Source organism: Culicoides brevitarsis, chromosome 3 (assembly GCF_036172545.1).
Source record: "Culicoides brevitarsis isolate CSIRO-B50_1 chromosome 3, AGI_CSIRO_Cbre_v1, whole genome shotgun sequence".
Classification (NCBI taxonomy): Eukaryota; Metazoa; Arthropoda; class Insecta; order Diptera; family Ceratopogonidae; genus Culicoides; species Culicoides brevitarsis.
Window position 1 is genome coordinate 6,372,816 of NC_087087.1, and position 25,394 is coordinate 6,398,209.

General features: G+C 23.6%; 1 protein-coding gene and 1 long non-coding RNA gene across 2 annotated transcripts; one reads left to right on the top strand and one right to left on the bottom strand.

The window, feature by feature from the left end:
* The first annotated feature begins 494 nt into the window (after window positions 1-494).
* On the top strand, window positions 495-23,308 carry LOC134834169 (mothers against decapentaplegic homolog 7). Its single transcript, XM_063848738.1, has 6 exons — window positions 495-1,802; window positions 8,170-8,220; window positions 9,213-9,260; window positions 21,449-21,661; window positions 22,309-22,468; window positions 22,823-23,308. Exons 1-6 carry the CDS (start codon window positions 1,214-1,216, stop codon window positions 23,010-23,012), a joined length of 1,251 nt encoding a protein of 416 aa, XP_063704808.1. The 5' UTR covers window positions 495-1,213; the 3' UTR covers window positions 23,013-23,308.
* A 924-nt stretch (window positions 23,309-24,232) lies between these two features.
* LOC134835740 (uncharacterized) lies at window positions 24,233-25,292 on the bottom strand. The gene is made up of 3 exons (XR_010162222.1): window positions 25,194-25,292; window positions 24,984-25,127; window positions 24,233-24,519 (listed from the first exon to the last, which is right to left on the bottom strand). It is a non-coding gene; the product is annotated as an uncharacterized LOC134835740 (long non-coding RNA).
* Window positions 25,293-25,394: the final 102 nt, after the last annotated feature.

The following is a 25,394-nucleotide window of genomic DNA, read 5'->3' on the forward strand; positions in this document are numbered from 1 at the left end:
TCCGTAACGAAATTTTCAAATGCTGTCAAAACCTTTTCTTCACTTCAACACTGCCCAACTGAAAAAACAAACAGCCCACTGTGTATATCATCGCACAAAGTTGAATGAAATGGCGTGTGCTTCAATGAACATCAACTGTCACTGTGTACGTATATGAATGAAATACGTCCCTTTGCATGTGTTTGTGCCTCGGCTTTGACATACAGGATGAACCGTACACACATATTTCGTCGAGTCTGGCAGTTCTAATCTAAAATTCATCGCGTTAACATATCATTCGAGATCGCTGATACAAATTTTTTTAATTTTATTTTTTTTTCTACTCTTCACAAAATATATACACATATATCAATATACTCTCTCGTGTCGTACATGTAGTAAATTTTAATTTAAAAGAAGAAGAGTGGTGTATATTCTAATAATTCAAATACATATCGTCGTAATAAAATAAAAAATATCATATATATAATTACAACATATCTGAGAAACGTCAGAAGAAAAAAAAATACTTGAAGAGTGTCAAGAAAAAGCAGAAAAATAAAGAAATTCTGTAAGAAAAATCACGAAAATAGTGAAATCGAGCGAAAAAGTGCTGAAAAAAAGTCGGGAAAAAATATTATTCGAAAAAAAATAAAATTTCATACTTATAAGAAACATTTTACTCGACAGCCACGTCTTTTTACACATGTGTGCGTGCTCCCGTAGATACACATTGTTACATACACTTGTGCTGAAATGAATAAAAAATAATTTAAAATAAAAAAATAAGAAAAATCCATATCAATGATTTTTTTGAAAAATTATAAAAAAAAGCAATTAATGAAAAAAAAGTGCATTAAAAATCAAATCAAAAAAAATTAAATCAAATGTTGGTGCAATTCCTAATATTATCATAACATGATAGTAACGTCAAATATCAAAGTAACAACAACATATCAAGAAGCAGAAAAAAATCCAGCGAAAAAAGTTTTATTTTGTAAATTAAGTGAGAGAAAGCTTGAAAGTGGTTGGGATCAAACAGCAACCCGATTCCTTTCCAAGCTACATCGGAGGAAAAGGACCGTCGAAGAAGCAGAGCTTGGCTTGCCACGAAGCGAACGTCGCCGCCTCCCCCAAAACGTACCTCTTCGCCGATCACGAAGATAATGATCAAAAGCCGAAATCCATTATAAATCGATGTTACCAATGTCTATTATTTTACACATGTTCCCAAATGTTATTCCAGAACAAACGCAAGAGTCTTTCGAAGAGACTGTGGCGGGCTCGTTTGCCCTCCGCATCAAACAATCATCATCATCAGCAATTTCATCAACAACCGATGGAGATCACGTATTCCTTCATCGGTACCGGCGGCGAAGGAGGCGGCGGCGCACGAAATGTCTTCCGCGATTGTTGCTCAAACGCAACGACGACGACAGCGCCATCTACGCGCGTTCCATCGCCAAATCGAAACGTGGCGCCCGAGGAATACGCACGCTACCAAATGTTCTTGGAGCTCATCGGAAATCTCAAGGACAAGCAGCTAGAAACGCTAAATCATGCCATCAGTGTCGAGTGTGCGACGTCGTCGAATGGCGACGATTTGACAGCGACCTCAAACGTCAAAATTACGTCAGACTGTGTGCTGATACCGAAAGGGGTTTGTCGCACAGCCGAAGCGCATTTTATTGCATGCCAAGTATGGCGATGGCCCGACTTACGATCATTCGAAGAACTCAAAAGAATTCCATCGTGCTCGAGTCGGCAGGATCCCATTTATGTTTGTTGCAATCCGGCGCATTGGAGTCGTGTCTGTGAAACAGGTGAATTTTTCTTTCCTTTATATTTTGGGTTGAAATTGACTTAAAGTCATCGTGAATTAATTTTACTTCGAAAAATTTTACATTTTCGAAAAAAAAATTAAAATTATCGAATAAAATTTCATGTTTTCGAAAAAATATTTCAAATTTTTGAATTTCTTATAGTTTTTTTTACAATTTTGAAGATAGTTCTTTAAACTTTTAAAAAAATCATTTTTTTTTAAGAACTAAGATGTTTTCGAAAATTATTCTTAAAGTTTTTCAAATGTTCGAAAAAATTTTTTTTCGAATTCTTACATTTTTTCACATTTTCGAAATTCATACTTAAAAACTTATTAAAGTTACAGAAGTCTTTTTTAAAGAATTTATTCAAATATTTTAAATAAAGATTGGTCTTGAAATTTTCGAAAATTTGTTTTTCGAACTCTGACGTTTTCGAAAAAAAATTTAAATTATTTCTTTAGCTTTAAAGTTCATTAATTTTATTTTTTTTTTAAATTAATTTTATCATTTTCGAAAATTGTTCTTAAAGATATTTGAAGACTTTATTTATATTTTTTAAATTTTGAAAAAAAAAATTATTTTCGAAATTTTTTTTTTTTTATTTAAAATTTCTTTTATTTTCGAAAATTCTTTTATTTTATTAAATTATTTTATTTTCGAAAAACATACTAAATTTGGATTTATGACACTTAAGTTTGAAATTGAAAAATTTACATAAAAAATTAATTTTAACAAAAAAATGTCAAAGAAATTTTTTAAATTTTCGAAAATCAGTCTAAAAAAATTCAAATTTTCGCAATTTTTTAAGTAAATATTTTCGAAATTTATTTTGAATAATTTTTTAACTTAAAAAAAATATTTTTTCGTAAAATTCCAAAAACTTTTAAATTTTCGAAAACAAAAAAATTCTCTTAAAAATGTTCATTAAAAAATAAATAACCCCATCAACGAACAACGCGCGAGAGAATCTCAAAAACCGTAGAAATTCTTCTTACCGCACATTACGTTCCATTAGTCCATTTATTGTATTTTAAAAGATACCAAGATAGAAATCTTGACATCAAATGCAATATTATTCATTTACGTTGTGTTGTTGTTGTTGTTGTTGCATGGATGATGATGATGATGGTCAGTACATCATATACACATACACACACACACGTGGCTCTCTTTGGCGTGTGTACGACCATAAAATAAGGCAATAAATATATTTTCAACGATGTATTTGTGGCGCCTAGTCTGTAAGACGAACTAACACAACGACCTATCCGGTATATAATTTTTTTTTGTGTATTTACCAAGAAATCAAGTGTATATGAAACGTTTCATATACACTTGATTTCTCGGTAAAAGATGGAATTTTTTGCTTTTTTTCTTTTTCTTTTGCGTAAGGACTCGAGGAGAAGAAGAAGAGTTATCGCGTGAGTGAACGAACCCGGCTCTTCTCGAGTTATTTTGCAAAAGAAAAAGAAAAAAAATTACAAAGCCACGATTTACCAGTTTTTTTCGTACGTAGCTCTGTGTATGTATGTGTAGGGGTATATGTATGAAATGCACACAGTGCAGAGAGACACCGCCGCCGTATTCATAAGAAACGAAAGAGCAAACAAGCAGGTTTTGTCACTTATTATTCATTATAATAAGATACATTCGAGTTTTTTTCAATATTTTTTTTTGTTTTATATTTCATATACACTTGAAATATTTTTTTGTATGAACGAACGAGCAAACGGGAAAGAATGTATGAAGCGCCCTGAGAGTATTTATTAAGAACATGTTTGCCACTAACACAGTGATATGGCTCCGTTTCCCTTCACAGCTACATGCGGTTGGTTTGTTTTTTTTTCTCTCTAATGCATTCATGCCCCGTTTTTGTTTTGTTTTCTGTAATAATGCCCAAAACGCGTGTCCTTTCATCATTAATAATCCTCCATGCAAGCTGCTTATTGCGTCAAGGCAGCGAGACAGGAACTTTCTAAACAACGAAATAACAATTCATTAAGAGAGATGTGGTATACATACACGTACAGTACAGAGCTACGGCAGTATGGGTACGTATGGCATAGACATAGTACGGCGACGACGACAACAACGCACACACATGTTAAAATTGTCTAGGATTTTTGGAGCCTCTACTATTATACTTACACGCCGACTGCGACGACGACGACGACTGATGATGATAGAAAACGACGTTCTTGGACTGTTTCCCCTGTTATTAAATTTATTTTTTTTCCTTTACTTTTAGAAATCGAAATCTAATCACATTTCCTTTTTTTTTGTCATATCCTTTGTTATTTTTTATTCCTTGATAATTGCTTGGATACCAAAAAAAAAAATAATTTCGATTTTTTTTTAAATTTTTATTAAATAAAAAAACTATCAACTAACCAAAAAAATATAAAAAAACAGACAACCGAAAAAAAAATGAAAAGATGATGTCATATAGAGACATAAGACTGATAATATATATTTGGGAGAGTAAAAAGAAATCATATGCGGAGAAGAAATAATAATGATCTGTAATCGCGCGCCGCGATCGTAGAAAATTTATATGTTTATATGAAAAATAAAAGTATTGATGTGCCATTTTTATGTCTAACTGTTTTACACCAAACCGAAAAAATATAAAAAAAAAATAAAAAAAAACTTACGCGTGGAAGTGATTTCGTGAGAAAGTTGTGTGCTGGAGAATGAAAATTTTTATATGGGGTCTGGCATTGTTTTTTAGTGTTATTATTTTTGTAAACAGAAGTCGAATTTGGGTTGGGTGAATGGCATGGAAAAAACTACTATTTAATGGGTGATTTTTTGTATAAAGAATGGAATTGACCTTTTGTATGATTTTTTTGAACAAAAAAAATAATTTTTTTCCTATAGAGAATTTAATAATTCTTTATAGGTTTAAATATACCTATTTTAAAAATTTGTTAAAAATTAAGAAAATAAAAATAAAATAATTAAAAATATTTTTTTTAATAATTTTGAAAATTTTAGTTCAAGTCTCAAATATTTCAAATTTTAATCTTAATTATTAATATTTAAATAATAATATTTTTTTAAATTAATTTATAATAAAATTTTAACTCAAATTAATTTAAAAACAAAAAAAAAATAATTAATTTAAATAAAAAAAAATAATAAGAAAAAGCTTAAATAAAAAATATTTTTTTAATTTTTAAAATTCATATTCAATAATTGTTTATGATTTTATTTTAAATTTTTTATGTTTTTTTTTACTTTTTTATGATTTTTTAAATTTTTTATTAGATTTTATTAATAATTTTAAAGTTAATAAAATAAATTTGGTAATTAAGAATTAAAATAATTTAAAATGTGAAAAAACAGTTTTAAGATTAATTTAAATTTGTTTGAATTAACGAAAAGCGATTTTCAAATTTTTATCATATAAAAAATTGAACAAAAAATAATTAAAAATTTTTGAAAAAAAAATTAAAATAAAAATTTTTGAATTATAAATTTTATTTGGAGAAATTTTTAACATTTTCAAAAATTATTACAATTTATAAAATCTTAAATATAAAAATTATTAAAATTTATAAAATGTTAAATATAAAAAATATTAAAATTTAATATTAAAAAATATTTAATAAAAAAATTTGAATGAAAAGAAAATTAAAGAAAAACATTTAAAATCAAAATTTTTACTAATTTAAAGAAAAAAATAAAAATTATATAACTTATTATGACAAAACTTTCTTTCCAATTTATACTAAAAAATAAAAAAAATCACATTCAACAAACAATCCACTCAGCCAATAAGTCTCCCGCAATTACTTGAACAAACAAAAAAACCTCACAAACTACATAAAATCAAGCAAAAATCTCCGACTGCCTTTTTTAAAACAGACACACAAATAAATACACGCAACAACCGCAGCATTATAATCATCCATCAAAATAAAACTGTACAACATTCCGAATATCTATATAAATAAAAATTCTTACTAAAGCAGGTTCTCCAAAATAACAACAACAACAACATCTATCTGTTCTGTTCTCTCCTTGTGTCTATACAAGAAACAACAACTTGTACATGCTAAGTATTTATATACAAATGTAACAGAAGAACCAGTTAACAAAACACATTTTACTTTAATATGCGAATTCATAACGAAAAAATTTTTTTTCGTTCACTCACTGCCATATCTTATAAATATGCATGTTGATTCTCGGTAGAATGGAATTCGTACGACGAACGACTAAAAGGAAGAAGATATACAAACAGTATTAATAAATATTATATCTGTATAAATAAAGATTTTTTTTTTTGAAACATTATAAAAATATGAGTCTCAAAAATTGACAAAGTGAGATAAATATACAATTTTTTGCTTTAAAACAGAGAGAGAAAAGATATTTGCTAATAATCCAATATTTATGACACAATTAAAGATTTTATTTTTTTTTCTCGTTTGTTTTTGCAAATGTGTCGCCTGCCTGATTAATATAATAAATTTATACAAAATATATATTTATTTATTTTTATACACACAAATTTTTTTTTAAGATTATACAAATTTTTTTTAATCATTTCTTTGATTGATTAATTTTCGGACCTCTATAATCTCTTGTTTATTTTTGAAAAAAATAATAAAATTATTATCAAAATATTATTAGATTATTATTTTGATTACTTTATATAAAAAACATCAAAAAAATTGTTGTAAGTGATCCCGTTTCCATCAAACGAGACGCCATGCAAATTTATGTTAAAATTTATTTTATGACCCATGAATGGGCGACGTCGACGACGACGATGATGAAAAAAAGTATCAATAACGTCGGCGGCGTCAGTATTTTATTCAATTATTGGCTTAGCAACTTTGTATTCTCTTTTTATTTTGGGTATTATCATAATAATAATAAAAAAAATTATTAAAATATATTGTAACTTAATATCATGAGAGAATGTTCAGCTCAATAAGGTACCAAAATACAAACAATACATGATGATGACAAGGGTAACTGATGTACGCTTATTGTCCAAAAAGAATCAAATTAGCTAACAGGTTGTTTGTGTGAAAGAAACCCGGTATTGTTCGAAAAAAAAAAAGTTTATGAATGAATAAAAAAGATCAAAGTTATAGGTGTCACAGTTTCTTTGTGCGATATTAATATATTTTATTGATATTTATACAAATTTTGAGCTAAACTTGAGTGACATGGGTCCGTTTTATTTAAATTAAATTTTTTAAAAAAATATTTTAATTTTTATTATATTATTATAACGTTTTATTTTTGAATTCAAACAAACAAACTAAAATTTGAAACTTGTCGAATGGTTTTTGACAAGAGCGCTTTTTGAATTTTAATGAATTAAAAAATAAAAAGAAATTAATATTTAATTTTAAAAATTTCTTTTACTTAAATGCGTTAATAATATTTAACTTATTTCTTATAAAATAAGCAAAAGTTGTATTCAAGATTTGAATTCCTAAAAATGTTTTCCATGGTAACATGGTAATATGGTGATAGCTCTTGAATCTTTTCAATGGTCAACATTACTTAGATTGAACTTGTATGAGCAATATTTGGCGTTCATGTTTTTGTATTATGATTGGCTCGATGGAAAATTAATTTTTTCTGCTTGGCTTTGAATTCGTTGGCTTGCCTTGATTTTTTTTCGAAAGCTTCTGATCTAGTTGCTCTTTACAAAATATTTAACTTTCAATGTTGGTCTTCTATGGCAGCTCAAACAATATATTGAGGGTAGAACAAAATTCTTCAAGAACAACTTATGTTTTCCTTGTGTTCTCTAAATCTGAAACATGAATTTCTAACAATAATATGAGCGATTGTTATTTATATAGGTAGTCTTAAGTCGGCTATGAATTGATTGAAATTGACTTTTGCTAAAATATACAAAATATATTCTTTAGTTTTAAATTTTATATCTTCTTAAGGATTCTGAACCTGAAAAAGAATTTTTTTTAGTAAAATGAATTATTTTCAAAAATTAATTTCTTACCTTAATTTTCTTTAAAACTTTAAAAAAAATTAAAACTTAATTTCCATCCAAAAATAAAATTAAATGACAGACAACAAACCAATCAATAGCAATAATTTTTCCTTAACTAAAAAAATGCACTTCCAAATCCTCTCCTTTGATATATCGACTGACTTTGGTCCGCGAGGTGAATCAAGTTTTGTTTGTTTATTGAATGAAATCCAGCCAACATCATTTTTGATTTTATTGAATTTGAACTTTATTATTATTGACGATCAATGATGTTTGATGATGATGATGTCTAGGAAGGCGACTGTCTGGTTCATTCATAAATTGATATTTTATTATAACAAATTTATTTACTTTCTTTTTTTTCTGTGTTTTTATTTTTTTCAGAGACTCCTCCGCCTCCCTATGATCAAATTCCGATGGAGAGACTGATAGACGGTAAGTTCAAATTTTATTTCTAAGAAAAAGAGTTAAAAAAATTAAGTTTAGGGAAACACATGTTGTTATCGATAATAAGCTAATCGGATTCAGCGAACAATTTTTTTTTATTTTTTTTGAGAATTGATAAGAATTTGACGTATTTACTTAGATAACCTGTCGAGGCCGTGAACGATTTTTTTTCGTGTATAAAAATAAAATTCTAATGGAATAATTTTTTGTGACGCAAAATGAAGATGCTAAAAATAATTTTAATTTTTTTCTAAGTTGATGATAAGAATTTTTAATAATTTCTTAGAATTTTTTTAGTTCAATTAAATAATTTCATACAATAATAATTAAGTATAAAGAAAATTCCTCATAACTTCGAAAAACTTGATACAATGAAACTACAAAGTAGCACAATGTTGCTGAAACACAAAAAAGCATGTTCTACTTTGCAATTTTAATAAAATAATAATAATGTACAGAAATTTATCTTGTTATTGTATAATAGCTATCTATTTAATTTAAAGTGAGCATGTAATTGGACACTTGTATAAACAATTTTTATTACAATTCGTCACATCGCTTGTTTTGGCTTCCAATCGCGAAGTTTAAAGCCCGACTAAGGACCAACATTCCACACTAAAAGCAAAAAAAAATATGCAAATAAAGACAAAAGAGAAGACGAAACAAAATAGAGAAAAAATTGCCGCTCGATGAGTCACACAGTTCACATTCCTCGTATGTTCATATTAATTTTTTTGATATTAAAAAAAAACTTTTATAAGTCCATTATAACACAAAAATGACATATAAAAATAGCAAAACAACTAGGAATCAAGTTTAAGCAAATAATATTATAATATAATCCGGTACTTGGCTTGCGTATACGGATTTGCGGCGCGCGCGAATAAACAACTTTTTCACATTTTGACACGTTAAAAATGCGTTAATTTAATGAATTTGAAAAAAATTTCTAATTTTTTTTATTTTTTTTTTCTTTTTAGAACACGTTCAAAGATATCCCGGATCACTCACTTACGATGGAAATGAAGGTAAGAATTGTAATTTTTTAAACATCAAAAAAAAAAATCTAAAAAACCAGAAGTAAAAAAATATCTGCTGCGCAATTTTTCCTCAATCACATTAATAATAATAAAATAATAAACGTTACGCGTGTCACTTTTTATGCTGTACGCGACATTTTTGAATTTTTAATTTCAATCTTTTCGTTTGCATAAATTGACCAGTTTTATATTTTTTTGTTGTTATTTATTATTATTATAAATATTATCGAGAGATATAGTTCAAAAAGTATTTTCTTTCATTTTTTAAATTTTTAATAATTTTTTTTTCTTCGTGACGATCCGCAAAGAGTTAAATTTTGTCGTGATAGCCTTTTATTTTTTAATTTATTAGGAAATTATGATAGTCGATCACGTAGGCCACGAGTTATCACAACATGCGGTCAGTTTGATGTCAGTATTTATGCGTGTGCGTGTGTGATATGTGATTTTTTATTATACTTACTTATATATTTAATTTGTGACGAGGATTTTAAACACATTTTTTGATGAGAGTGATTAATTTGTTGATCTCTTCCGAAAATAACTTTAAGATTTGTTTTGTTTTTTGATGTTTTGGCATGTTTTGAGGGTTAAGTTATGAGAAAAATAAAAATAATAAAATTATATTAAATTTTAATTTTTTATTATTTTAGTAAAAAAATAAATTTTATTTTAATAAAAAATTAAAATAACATAAAAATTAAAAAAAATAAAAATAAATAAATAAAAATTATTATTTTAATTATTTAAAAATTAAAAAAATAAATTAACTTATACCTTTAAAAATTAATGAAATGAAATTATTTTTTTTTATATTTTTAATTTATTTTTTTTTTATAAATTAAGGTTAAAAAAATAAATAATTGAATTTATTTAATTTTTAATAAATAATAAATTCTTATTTAAAAATAAATATTTTTTTAAAATAAATTAATAATTTTAAAATTAAATAATTTTTAATTTAATTAATTTAATTTAATTTAAAAATTTTAATTATAATTATTTAATTAAAAATTATTTAAAAAAATATTTTTGTTCAAATAAAAAAATATAAAAAAAACTGATAAAATATTTTGATCCAACTATTAAAAATAGTATAAAATTTTTATTTAAAAAAAATAAATAAAAATGAAATTTAAAACACATAAAAACATAAAAATAATTTTTCAAAATTTAATTTAAATTAAAATTAATTCTTTTATTTAAATTTTTTAACCTTAATTTATTAAAAATTAAAAATATTAAAAAAATATAAAAAAAATGTTTTAAATAAATATTAAAGTTTTAATAAATAATAAAAAAATTAATAATAATTATTTCATTAAAATTTATTAAAAAATATTTTAAATTTTATTTAAATAAAAAAATGATAAATTATTTTTTAACTAACCCTTAAAAATTATTTGAAATTTTTATAAAAAAATAAATTAAAATGAAAAAATTTACAACACATAAAAATAAGATTTTTTTAAAATTAATTAATTGAAATAATAAAAAAAATATATTTTTAAGTTTAATTCAAAATAAAATTTAATTTTTTTAATTAATTATTTTTTTAACATTAATTTATTAAAAAAAAAAATCAAAAAAATTAAAAATTTAAATAAAATTCTTTTAAAAAAATTGTCAAACAACCATCGCTCAACTCTTGACATTTTTGTGTCTATTTTTTATTACTTCACGCCTGACCTTGATACAAATATTCTTACAATAAGACATAGTTACCGGTGTGCGCACACGTTTAAATAATAATAATCTGTTTACCTGTTTTTGTAACGAGCTTCAAGTACTGCAAGTTGGCGCCATCCATTCGTCGTCGTCTTCGTCGTGAAAATAAGCAGACGTGGTGTGAATCTATTCCTCTTTTTCTAATAAATACTTGAAAAAACAAAAAAAAAATAATAAATTTACAATATTTGAACGTTTTTCAAATAATTACATGCGCAAAATTCGTGTGGCCCAAACCGGAGCCGAAAAAGAAAATAAATAAATCCATGTCCGATTTTTGCACGTAATTTTATTCATTATTGTTATTATTATTACTTTGCGCACTAACAATAAATATTAAAAATTTTAAATGGTTGCGACTCGTAAAATTTCTCGTATACGAAAAATTAGGCAATTGTGCCGGCAGAATGGCACCAAATGAATGTGTCGCGTGTGAGTCAGTCAACAACTTGCGAGAGAATGCGACATTGAAGGGTGACTCAAAAAAGGATCGCAAATTAATCCGGATACCGCGAGCAATATATTTGAACAATTGTCGTCTGAATTCCAGAAAAAAAAATTTACAGATAACAATCGTCGTCTGTTTGTCACACATTCGAACTCGCGCGAACAACCTTCATACAGAAAATGTGTTTTTTTTTTCACTTTTTTTACGCTACTTAATAATACTCGAGTTGATGCGACGACGACGATGATGACGATGACGCTTGGCGCCTATCGGTCGCTTAAATATATTAGCAAACACTTGAAAATTTTTACATTTTTTATTATTATTATTAAATGTATATATTTTAATATATGCGCGCGCGTTTTGTGTGCAGTTGACGACTCTCCTCCGGTAAATTAAATGCAAAAATAAACACGACACAAAAAATTTGTAACTATTGGAAGTGAAGTAATGATAAAAGTTTTATTTCCGAAATGGAGGAAATACAAAAAAAAACTATTAAAAAGTGAATGAAATATTTTTTTTATGAAAAAGTGTTCTAATATGGGCTCGTTTGACCTGATTTTGTTTGCGTGTGGAAAGTTTTCCATGCAAATGTTGGCGATTTATTGAAACATTATGTCAATGTCTGTCTCTTATGTAAAAGGATTTTTGCCGCATTTCAATAAATTTGTGATATTTATTTGTTTTGTTTGTTTTGACGTTTTATTTTTTTTAAATAATATAAAATAAATATTTTTTTTTATTTAAATAATCAAATTAATGATTTGTTTAAATTTAATTTTATTAAAAAAAATTAATTAAATTTAAAAAAAAATTTCATTAAATAATATTTTTTAATTAATTAATAATTTTTAATTAATTTTTATTAATTTTTTATTAAATTTTTATTTAAATAAAAATTTTATTAGTAATTATTTTTCAAAAATAATATTTTTTTTAGATTTTTAAATACATGATAAGTATTATTTAATTTTAATTAAAAATTATTAAGAATTATTTTTAAAAATTAATGTTTATTTAAAATTTTTATAATAAATTATAAAAATTATTTAATTTTATTAATATTTTAATTTTTTACTATTAATTTACAAAATATTTAATTATTAATATTAATAAAAAAAAATTTAAAATTATTAATTAAAAAATAAATAATAAATTTTAAAAGTTATTTTAAAAATTAAATTTAATTTGATAAAATTATTTTTAAAAAATATTATTTTATTAGATTTTTAAATACATTATTATTTTATTTTTATTAAAAAATTAATAATTTATTTTGAAAATAAAAAAATTATTTAAAATTAATTCAATAATTAATACAAAATTTTTCAAAATTATAAATATTTCAAAAATAATTTTTTTGAATGTTTATTTAATAAAATAAATAATTTTAATAATTTTTTTTAATTAAATTTTTATAAAAATGTAGTATGAAAATTCATTAAAAAATCAAACAAACATTTCAACATAAATCTCGTAACTCAACAAACAATTCCCGTATATAATCACGAGATCAGAAGTCAGACTCCGACAACTTCCTACATATTTGTTCAATGATAAAGTCCATGCTTTTGTCCCTATGTCACCCGACACGAGGTATCAAACGCGCCGTTCTCTCACACATATGTACATGACTCACATATCGTATGATAATTTTACATTCGGTGATTGATAACAACAAGAGTCGACGCGATTCTCAGACAACAATCTGTCGCCATAAAATAGTAAAGTAGTTGTAGCGCCATTAAATTAGCAACATTGTAAGAAAGAAAATATTCTTGACAATTATTTATTACAGTTCTATTTCATCTAATTATTCAATATTTTCTATTTTATACTCTTTTTTTGCTTCGAACAGGGACAGTTAATTGTCATCGTGATAAATTACTTTCATATATTACAAATACCTTTGCTGTCATTTTAAAATTTAAAGGCGTGCTTTGTTCTTGCGACAACTTTGTCAATGAATATTTCTAATACTTGTCGCAACATTGTCAGAGCTAAAAAATGCGATTATTATTAAAAAAAATATTTATATATAGAAGAATTTTATCGAACACGAGTGACTAAAAAAGTCGAAAGTAACGAAAATCTAATTTTTTATAAGTCCCAAAAAGTCTCGTAACATAATTTTTGGTAGACAATGTGACTCTAACTTTCAAACGGAAACCCATTCAAAAAAAGTGTCAACATAAAATTAAAATTTCTCAAAATATTCCATTACAATAAATAAACAACTTGTAAACAAAACGAACGATTTCCTCATCGAGACTAAATATTGATTACTATTTGATGTAAAATTAATTATTATTTACGCGTATTTTGTATCAGAATTAATAAATATTATTATGTAAATGTTTGTCTTTAACGTATTAATTTACAATTGTTAAAATCGAACGCGCGACTTTTGATATGTTTAAAAGAAGAAATTCAAATTTTTTGTTATTCTAAAATGGAAGTTGCATGTGGCAGGCGCTTCCTTTACTTTAATGTTCTAATTCATTTATTTTTTTTATTAGAATTCTTTTGTATTTTATTAATGATGTTCAAAGAATATTTAATATTAATTTTATTATGTTTAATTTTATTGTTAGTTATTTTTTTGGTAATTTTCTGGAGAAACAACAGGAATTAAGAGGAAAACGCAGCTGGAAGTCAAAGTTAATATATGCAGAACAAGAAATTAGGGAATTCTTTTTGAATAAAATTATCGTTTTAGTATTTGTTAAATATATGTTATCATTAGTGTTGTAAATCATCCTTATAATATACAGTGAGGTTCAATTTTTATATTAAAAATTATTTTAAAAATTTTTTAACTAAATTGCAAATTTTTTTTCACGAAATTTTAAGGAACAAATTTTTTCAAGTAAAAGTATAAAAAAAAAATAAGCATTATTTGGTTAAATGAGCATAAAACTTTTATTTTAATGAAAATGTTTAAAGTCGACTTTAAACTCAAATTTTAAAAGCCTAATGGAAAAGAGAAGGGTTGAAGTATATTCATAATTATTCAAGGAAATCTTAAGTATTCTTAATAAATCTAAAATACGAATTACGTATAAACAATATTTGTTTCAAGATCCTAAAAGGTCAACTGAAAGAAAACTGACTTCAAAAAAGGACTCAAATACTAGTTTTCCTGAGAGATGGATTGGAATGTACTCGATGTAAGCCAAGAAGAGACAACTGTTCAAATATTTTTTCAAAGTATATCGATGCAGACCATATTAAATCTTCTGTATGGATTAAGAACATATATTCAAAGCATTAAAGACAACCTCGAAAAAGACAGCATGTACGAGATGGAAGAAATAAATGGAAGGCATAGGATAAAAAGAACTCTAACAATCAAAGTCTCATATATGATGATGTATTGTCTAAAAACGACAGATGGATTTTCAAAAATTAAAGTAACAAACTCAAAAGTAACAAATAAATATTTGAACTGAAAGGACTTTGTGAATATCACTTAACCTTAAAATTTGAAAAAAAAGCTTTGATCAAGAAATGCAAAATTTTTTGAAAATCTTTTATAGAATCAATTTTAAAGCTTAATGCTTGAAACCCTATTTCAAAGCTGTAAAAAATTCAATCAATTTCATACAAAAAATTTCAACTTTCAAACAATATTTCTTTAATGATAAAAATCGCATAAAAAATGAAACGCCCTGTACCATAAAAGAAAAAATAAAAAAATCACAACCGTATAAAAACAAAAAATAAAACACAAAATTCACCAATAAAATAATAAGTAATTACAATAATAAAAACAAAACTATAACAAGCGTGTATTTAAAAAAAATACAGAGACACCCGTTCACTATATAGCCAACATGTAGAAAACATGCATACGGTGCGACCTTAAATGGATCGGAAGTAGAATTTTATGTGGCGCCACATTATTTGCATATTACTTTGTACATTTTTTTTTTCGCCTGATGCCCTCACTCACACACACGGTTCGATGGCGGCGGCATCTCTACTTGTTGTAAGCAAGCACCTAGACCACTTTTTTGTATTTAATTCGTTTTTATTATATTATAAAAATATGTACCTTTTTATATGGCTTTTTTTGTGTCTTTCTATAAATAGATGTGTTAAGCCAACCTTTAAATGTATGAAGAAAAAAAAAGAATTCACAAAATGCATTAAAAGGAAATCTCTGGTCTGATGAGCACTTGATTGTTTCGCATTAACATAAATTAACCATTTATTAAATATTTTTAAAACATATTTTATATTATTATGATAATGAGTTGCATCGATATTTTATTACAATTTTTATTATTATAATAATTGCAATTTGCAAGATTATTACACTCGCCAGTTCTTTCGATAATTTTTTAATAGCTCCTCTGCATACATATAATAATTTATAGGCAAGTAGGATCATCATATAATTTTATTATTATAAAGCCGACAGTCGTCGTCGTCGTCGTTGTCGTTAGTAGCAGCCAGTTAGCAAATTTAATGTACATTTTTATATACAATTTATATATACATTATATTAATAAGTAAGCGCCTGTGTGTACGTTGTTGTATTTATATATTTTTTTTTATATTTATACCTCGCAACGAAGCGATTCACGGTGTATAAGTTGTGTGTTTACGGGCGGCTGATGACTAGACGACTAGCGATTGTTTGGCGCCTATCGAACAAATACAAATATATACACATGTTTATAATGAGCTAAAGATATTTTTTTTGTGAGTGTCTGTATAAATATATATTTATACATATTATTAACTTTTTTTAGCCGTGTGTGAATTGATAAATGTCTATGTAGCTTCTTGTTAGGAAGGAAGGTGTGTTTCCTACTGTATATACGACAATCTCCAGACACTGATTGTAATATCTTTTTGTTTTTTTTTTGTGGACCATTACATAATCATAATTTTCAGATACATATTAGAAATTTTTTTTTTTGCTAAATTTTTATAATTTTTTACCTCAAGATTTCGACTGATAAAATTTTAATTAAAAAAAAATTAAATTCATTTTTAAAGTTATTTTCAAAAATATTAAATTGTCAGTATTTTTTTTTCACAAATTTGTATTTTTTTTAATTTCCTTTAAAATGCAATTAAGTTAATAAATAAATAATTATTTTAAAAAAATTGTTTAAAAAATTTCTTAACTATTTTATTAAAAAAAAAAAATTTTTTTTTCACATTTTTGTACTCCTCATTTTAATTTTTTTTATTATTCTTTTAAAATTTAAAAAAATATTTATTGAGAAAATCTTAACTGATTTAAATTTAAAAAAAAATTTAAGAATTAATTTAAGTTTTTAATAAAAAAAAATATTTTTACATTTTTATACACCTCATTTTAATTTATTAATTAGTCTCTATATTTAAAAAAAAAAAAAAATATTTAAAGAAAACATACATACAAAAAATTTCCATTTTTGTAAAAATTCTTCTATAAAATATTTTGAAGCTCAAGAAAAAATTTTTTAAAGAATAAATTGTTTTTTTTAATTAAAAAAAATATATTTTCACATTTTTATACTCCTCATTTATTTTTTTTATAAAATTTTTAGTTTTTTTCATTAAAAAAATTTAAATTGAACAAAAAACATTCGAAAAATTTTTATTTTGTAAAAATTCAATTTTAAGAATTCATGGAAATTTTTATTTAAAAAAAATATATTTTTACATTTTCGTACTCCTCATTGAAATGTTTCAGATAATACATCATAATTTTAATAAAATTCTTTAAAAATGCATTAAAAATTACTAAATATCACTATCTAACAAACTATCATCATCCAAATAAACTTGTATTAGTTACAAGACATCATTTTATGTGTAGGTTGATTACTGTGAAAGAAAAAAAAATTAATCAGCTTTATAAAACATACAAGATAAGTGTCAGTCTCCTCTCTTCTGTCTCTTTTTACATTTTTATTTTCTTCGAACAAGAAAAAAAGACTAAAGAAGGAGTCACACACCTGTACAGGAGAGACAAACGACAACAACCTGTTCAAGCAAGAAATGCCCATTTATCATCATTATTCGCTCTCGTACCTCGCGACTTGCCTGGCCAAAATATTTACTCAACCTTGTAATGATTTTCATTAAAAAAAAAATTCTCAAAATTTAAATTCGCACGAATTAATTAATTGTCGACAAAATTTTGTGCAAGGTCAGTTCCTTATGATGAATCAAAAAAATACAAGAAAAAAAATCGAGCTTAGCATACTTAGCATCTTTATGCGGCGATTCAAAAGAAAAAAAGAACGAAAATTTATCTGTTTACCTCCCACAATTTACTTTACGGTAAATTTACATGACATACCGGCGAGCGGCGGCACCAGCGGGTTATTTGGCATGAAAATGGTATTTCCCAAAGAAAATGAACAGCAAAAAAAAAACTGTTGTTGATTTACTCTACGATTTTCTGTGAAAATTTTATTATACACTCATTTCTGTTTTTTTTTTAATTTTTCTAAAAAATAAAGAGAGAAAGAGATATGAATGATACCAAATTGCCAGAAACTAAACATCTGTGAAAATTTCGGAAAAGACACTTTTATTTTATTTTTATTACTCGATGGGTTTAAATGAATTGAATGATGGATTATTATCGATGTAAACATGATTGGGACGTGTTTTAATATTTATTTATTTTGTTTTTCATTCGATATAGAAACAAATCAATTTGTATGCAAGAAAGTTATTAATAATTTTTTTGAGTGCAATTTTTGACAGAAAATTATTAATAAATAATAAAATATTGCCAAGAAAATATTATTTTGTAAGAAGATTTGAAATGATCTAGAAATTCTAAATAAAAAATGAAGAAGAGGTCAAGAAACTGATTGATTTTAGAAATTTTCAAGGCTGTTTGTGAAATTAATATTCTTATGTAATATTTTTTTTTTTTAATTTTTTTCGAAATTTTTTTTATATAAAAATTATAAATTAAAATTTAATTAATTATTTTTTTTTTAAATGAACCAAAATTAATAAAACAATAATTATAATAAATATTTTTAAACATTTAATTTTTTTTAATTAAATTAAATTATTTTTTTTTTTATTATGTTAATTTAACTTTTTTAATTATTTAAATTTTATTTAATTTAAAAAAATTTAAAAAAAAAATAATTTAACATAATAAAAAAAATTAATTAAAATATTTTATTCAAATTAAATTTTTAATTTTCAAAATTTTAATTTTAATTTTAATTTAATGTAAATTTTTACTTTTTTTTTAAATTTTATTTAAATATTTCAAAAATATTTTTTTATTATTACCATAATTTTTTAATTTAAATTATTTTTTTTTTAAATTTGTTTAATTAATTTAATGAATTTATTTAAAAAATAAATAAAATAAAATTACATAAAAATTTATTTATTAATTTTAAATAAAATTTTCTACCAAATAAAATTCAATAATTAAAAAATTATTTTTTATTAAAAAAAAATTAAAATAATAAATTATAAATAAATTAAAATATTAATGAATTCAATTTAAAAATTAATTAATTTTTTTTATATAATTCAAAATAAAAAATATTTCAATAAAAATAATTTAAATAATAAATTTATTTAATTAATTTAATTTTTATTATCTTTTTTAAAATAAACAAAAATATTTTTTTATAACAAATAAAATGTTTAAAAAATTGTTACTCATTAGCAAACACATTTCCAAATGACACGATGATAAAGAAAATTTATTATATTTCACGATTTGTTTATTATATTCATTTCAAAAGAAACAAAATATATATCTATATAAATAATTTGCTGCAAGCCAATTAACATCACCTTTATAATCTATTAAATGTTACTTTTATAATGACACCCCCGCATTTTTATAATATTATCAAATTCTCGCCATTTTCACTCTATTTTTCTCACAACAAAAAAAAAATGATTTTTAAAAAATGGATTTAAAAATCTGGAATAAATAAAAAAAAATAAATACGGAAAAAAATTAATTTACAGAGCAAAATTGTTTGAAATGATGATAAAAAATGTATTGTTTGATTAAAATAAATTATCGTATTTTTTTCTGTCGCGTCGAGTAATTTTGTATGCATCGCAGTAATTTATTGCAGTCAAAACAACATCTGTTACATATTTACTGGATCCATATTTTTTTGTTCGCTTCTCCAACTCAACTTAAAATATTATAATGAAATCTTTGGCGCAAGAAAAGTCCTCGTTAATGAACTACCAGCAGTGACGACATTTTTTTAATTTAAATGAAACAAAAATAAAATAGACAGCAAAAAAATGTTAAGAATGTAATTTCGAGAGGCGCCTCACATTATTTATTATGTCTTTTTAAGTAAGTAGTCAATAACGATGCAAGGCACATATTTACTCTGCGCATTTTTGCCCTCCTCTCACACAGTTTCGATCGATAGGAATCGCGCGCGCCGCGACAACAAGTCGTTAGATTAGACGCAAATGTCTCGTCGTCTCGCTGTTGATGCGTCGCTGTTCTCCCCCCGTCGCCCGTTGCATGAGAAAAATATTAAAATAGTTATGTCATTTTGAAATAATAAACAACTTGACATTGATCAATGGTCGAGAGCTGTTTGCGGATCAGCGCATTTCTGACCTTTGGATACCTTTTAAATCTGGACACGATTAGCGCGATTTCACACCCAAAAGCATTACGGCAGAAAAAAAAAACAATAGAACGGCAGGCAAATAATTTATCGCTACGTTTGAGTTGCTGTGTAGCGAGAAAAAAAAACAATTTTGCTTAGGCGCCAGTCGTTTACGAGCTGCTGATAAAAATAATATCTGTGTAAAAAAAAATTGTTGTAATTTTAATTTTATAATAATAAATTTTAGCGTCTGACGGGCATGCCTCTGAGAATTTTATTGTTTCTCTATAGAAAAAAAAAATAAATTATTTTACTTTTTGCTATTTATTTATTTTTTTTTAGTTTTGAGGAAACGCCTGATTAATTTTTTTAAATTTTATTTTATAAAAAAAAAAAAATAAAATTTAAAAAAAAATATTTTTAAAGATTTTATTTACTTTTTTAGAATTTTGATTTCTTTAAACAGTTTAATATTATTAATTATTTTTTAAAATTTTAAAAAAATAATAATTTTAAAAAATTTTATAAAATATCAATTTTTTTTTAATTTTTAAAATAATTTTTTTTCAAATTTTTATATAAAAATTAATAAATAAAAATTTAAACAATATTAAATATAATTTTTTTTTTAATTTTTAAAATAATTTTTTTTAAGTCAGAAAAAATTAATATTAATTTTTTTAAAAATTAATAATAATTAAAACTAAAAAAAATTAATTAAATTATTTATTAAAAAAATAAATAATTAAAAAAAATAATTAATAAAAAATTTAATTTGTAAATTTAAAAAAAAAATAAAATTTGTAATTTAATTATTTAATTATTCATTTTTATTTATTATTTTTGTTATTTTTTATTAAATTAAATTTCAAAAGCCAAAGATAAAAATTAATCATCAAATCTAATTTTTTTCCGTGCCTATGATTAACGTCTCATTTACGTCATCCATTTATCTCCTTTTCTCAAAAAAAAAAACGAAACAAACGACTTTGTTGTTTTGCTTTTTCGTTAATCCTGTGTTGTCCAATTAATTAAGAAAATGAAATGTATAAATTTATAGATCAAAAGACGCGTCTCAAGAGTTAAAAATACTTTTCATTCATCAACCTTTTCTTCAACAATGAAAAAGTTACGAATTAAATTAAAGCGAAAAAAAATTACAACACGCAAGATTTTTTTAACGAGAAAAAAAGTGAAGAAAAAACTCTTCTAAGAAACGCTTTTTGAATGGTGCCAAGAAAAAAGTTCCATTCAAGTAAGATGAGGAAAAATTGTCACCGCAAGAAAAAAAATTGTCATAAATTTAAATTTTTTTCCGAGAATCAAAGTACTTGACCTACAACTTCTTCACTTCTAATGAAAAATATTTTTTGAGTCATTTTCTCATGAAATTTAATTTTTTTTATTTTTTTCAGGATCCCTCGGATGGGCGAAACTGGCTTATTGGGAGTTTGACAAACGTGTTGGTCGCCAATACCCAATCGTTGAGCCAACAATAAATATTTTTTCGGAACAAGTACTGCATGGTGACGGCTTGTGTCTAACGGCATTGGCGAATCATCATCATCAGGGACATTGTACGCAACCAAGTGAATCAGTATTGAAAACTAGACGAAAAATTGGATTAGGTAAGAAAAAATCCCCGTGTTAAAAATAAATACCGAGCACTTGTCGAGCCTCTATCCTGATAAAGAACGAACGAACAAGATAAGAATTTTTTTTCGTGTGATAATAATATGGCGCCAATATTGATGGCGCTCATCAACAACATCTCATCTTATCTAAAAATGGATTAATTAAATATTTTTACAGAGACAAGTGGCTCGCTTGTTGTTGGCAGGAGATTTTGTTTACTTGAAAGCTATTTGGTTTTTTTTTTCAAACGTTACGCCAAATTGTTTTTATGTAAAAAAAATCTATTTAATTTTAATTTTTTTTTTAATTTTATTTTGATTTTTTTTATTAAAGTTTTTTATTTAATTATTTTTATAATTAATTTTATTTAATTAAAATTAATTTTTCTAACTACTTTAATTTAATTTTAATTTAATACAAAAATATAATTAATTAATAAAATGAAAAAAAAATATTTTTAAAAAAATATATTAAAAATTAAAAAAAATTAAAATTTAATAAATTTAAAAATTAATAAAAAAAAAATTAATAAATTTATTAATTAAAGAATAAAATAATTTTATTTTTTTAAAAATTTTTAAAATTTAATTTTTTTTTAAATAGTTTAACTAATTTTTTTTTTAATTTTTTCTAATTTCAGGCATTATTTTAAGTCGCGAATCAGATGGTGTTTGGCTGTATAATCGTTCAACATCTCCCGTTTTTGTACATTCACCAACGCTTAATGAAATTGATTTTAGGCAGTTAAACGTATTAAAAGTACCTCCTGGTCATTGTCTCAGGGCCTTTGATCCATATAGGTAATTATTTTTTTAATTCTAAAAAATTAATAATTAAATATTTAAAAAAAATAAAATTTTAAAAAAATTAAATTTAATTAATTTAATTAATTAAATTTTTTATTTTAAAATTTTAAATATTTTTTTTTATTTAATTTAAAAAAAAAATTAGAAATTAATTTAATTTTTAAATTTAAATTTATTTAAAAATTAAATTAATTTAAAAATTGAATAAAATTTGTCTATTAAATAAAATTTCATTTAAATTTAAAAAAATTAATTTAATTAAAATTAAATAAAAAAAATATTTTTAAAATTATTTTTTTTAAATATAAATCCATTAAATCAAATTTTAATAAAAATATTTATTTTTAGGGCTTCTGAACAACAAACGCTGCAGGAATTACAGCCAGGAAATGTGTTAGCGGGCGGCATGCAAGTCGGTCCCATCGACGTTTATAGTTTTAGAATTAGCTTTGCCAAAGGTTGGGGTCAAAATTACTCACGACAAGATGTGACCCGATGCCCATGTTGGTTACAAGTAATGCTAAGTCCATCACGGTGACAGTTAGCAACGTCAACAACGAAGCAACATTCTCCACAAAAAGGGAACGACAACGACGATGACAGCAAAAAAACAGCAACAACAGTCAATTTCTTGTAAAAAAAAAATCAAAAATTTTGAGAGATAATTTTATTTATTATTTAAAAAAAATCCGTTAATTTATAAAACAAAATATTTTTTTTTGCCATGAAATTTAAATTTTGAAAAAAAAATGTTACTTAAGATAAAACAAAAATTTTTGCGTACTGCCTTTCTTATAAATAAAAAAAAAATAAATTAAAAAAAAAACAAATTTTAGGCCCCAAAAAATAATTAGATTTTTTTTTCATTTAAAGATCGACTCCATATAAAAGCAATAGTAGAGTTGGAAGTCAAACACATAAAATTCATTAAATTTTCCAGCTTTAACCGTTGATTAAAGTGTTAATTTAGCGATATTTTATGTATCCAACTGTCACTTAGTAAGTCATGCAGATTATCATTTTTAATTATAACGTCCCAATATTTAATTTATTTAATTGGAATAAAATAAATATTGGACACTTATAATTTTTTTTCACATTTTCATAAAAAAATTTTAATCGATCTTGAATGAAAAAAATTAAATAAATAAAAAATTTAGAAAAAAATATTCAGTATTTAAATTTTTTCCGTACTAAAAAAGCGAAAAACACATAAAAAATAATTTTTCAAAAAAAATAGTCCTCCGATTTATTCTTTATTATTTTTTTTTTAATAAATTCAAAATAATTGCAGTGCCTTTGAATACACAACAAAATAAAAGTCAATGAATTATATATTTTTTTTTGTTAATTTTTTTAATTAAATAAAATAATTTTTTAAAAATAAACTTCAAGTCAGTTCAAAAACATTTTTATGTAAAAATAATTAAAAAATATTTCCTTGTATAATTTATTAAATATTATTTTTTGTAAATTTTCATGTAACTAGAATTTAATAGACATAAAAAAATCTGTAAATATTTCTCAAAAAAATCTGAAATTTTTAAATAATTATTTTTTAAATAATAAAAATCAAAAATAGGCCGTAATTTAATACACAAGAACACAAGAAATTTAATAAATAATAAATAAATGTATTAAGACCAAAATAGAATATGAAATAATTTTTAAATTTAGTAAAAAACAAATGAAGATATTTTGATTACAAAATAAATTGGTAAAACAAAATAATATGCCGAAAAAATTTATATAAATAAAAAATGAAAAGCAAATGAGTCAAAAATTGCAAAATATAAAAAAAATGTTTTTTCTTGCCCTTTTTTAATTTTTAATTAAATTTTTTCTATATTTCGACTAAATAATTAAATTTACTAATTTTCTTCGCTACTTTTTTCTTCTTGCTCTTCGGATGATTTTTCAGATTCTTCTCCGCCATCATTTTTTTCGTTTTCACCATTGTCGACTATGGAAGGTTTGGTTATTGGATTTGCTGTTGTTGTTACTTTTTGTTCGGTATCTGGATTTTTAGTTGTCATTGGAGCAGCCTTAAATTAAATTCAATTAAATAAAATAAGCGAAATTAATTTTATTTGAATTTTTAGGTTAATTTTTTTTTTAATTTTGTATCTTAAAAAAATATTAAAGCTATAAAAAAAAGTTTTTAATTTAAATTATAATTTTTTTAAAAATAATTTATTTATTTTTATTTTATTCTTTATAATTTTTTTAATTTTTTTTTTTAATAAATTTTTTTTAATTTTAATTTCATTTTATTTTTAATTTTTTTAAATAGATTTTTTTTTGTTAAAATAAAAAAATAATTTTTATTATTTAAATATTTTAAAACTAAAAAAAATAAACAAATTTTTCTTATTGAAATTTATAAGATTTAAACAAATAATATGTTTTTTATTTTTTCTTTTAATATGAAAATAAATAGTTTTTAATTTCTAATGAAAAATTTACAAAAAAAAAATCCTGTTAAAATTTTTTTTTTAAATTTACTTACAAAAACTGTCAAAATATCTCTGACATTGTCAACTTCATGATGATACAACAAATCCCCAAGTCTCTTAAAAATCGGATCTTGAATTACTTTAAAAAATCGTTTCAGCTCTGTATAAAAGAATTCCGAAGCAACATCAATATTCAACTAAAATTAATCAAAAATTAAAAAAAAAATATTTTTTTAAATTTTTTAAATAAAAAAATAACTTACAGTTCCTTCGTGTTCATGAGGAAATGCCTTCACTTCGGGAAAACCACAAAAAATTGTAAAAACGAAAAAAGCAATCAAAGTTTGTGTCTTCATCGTTCCACAGCTGAAGTTGATTTGATGTCATCAAATTCTGCGAATAAAAAAATCAACAGTTTACAAGGAAATACAAACAAAAATTATTCCAAATTGACCCTCTTTTAA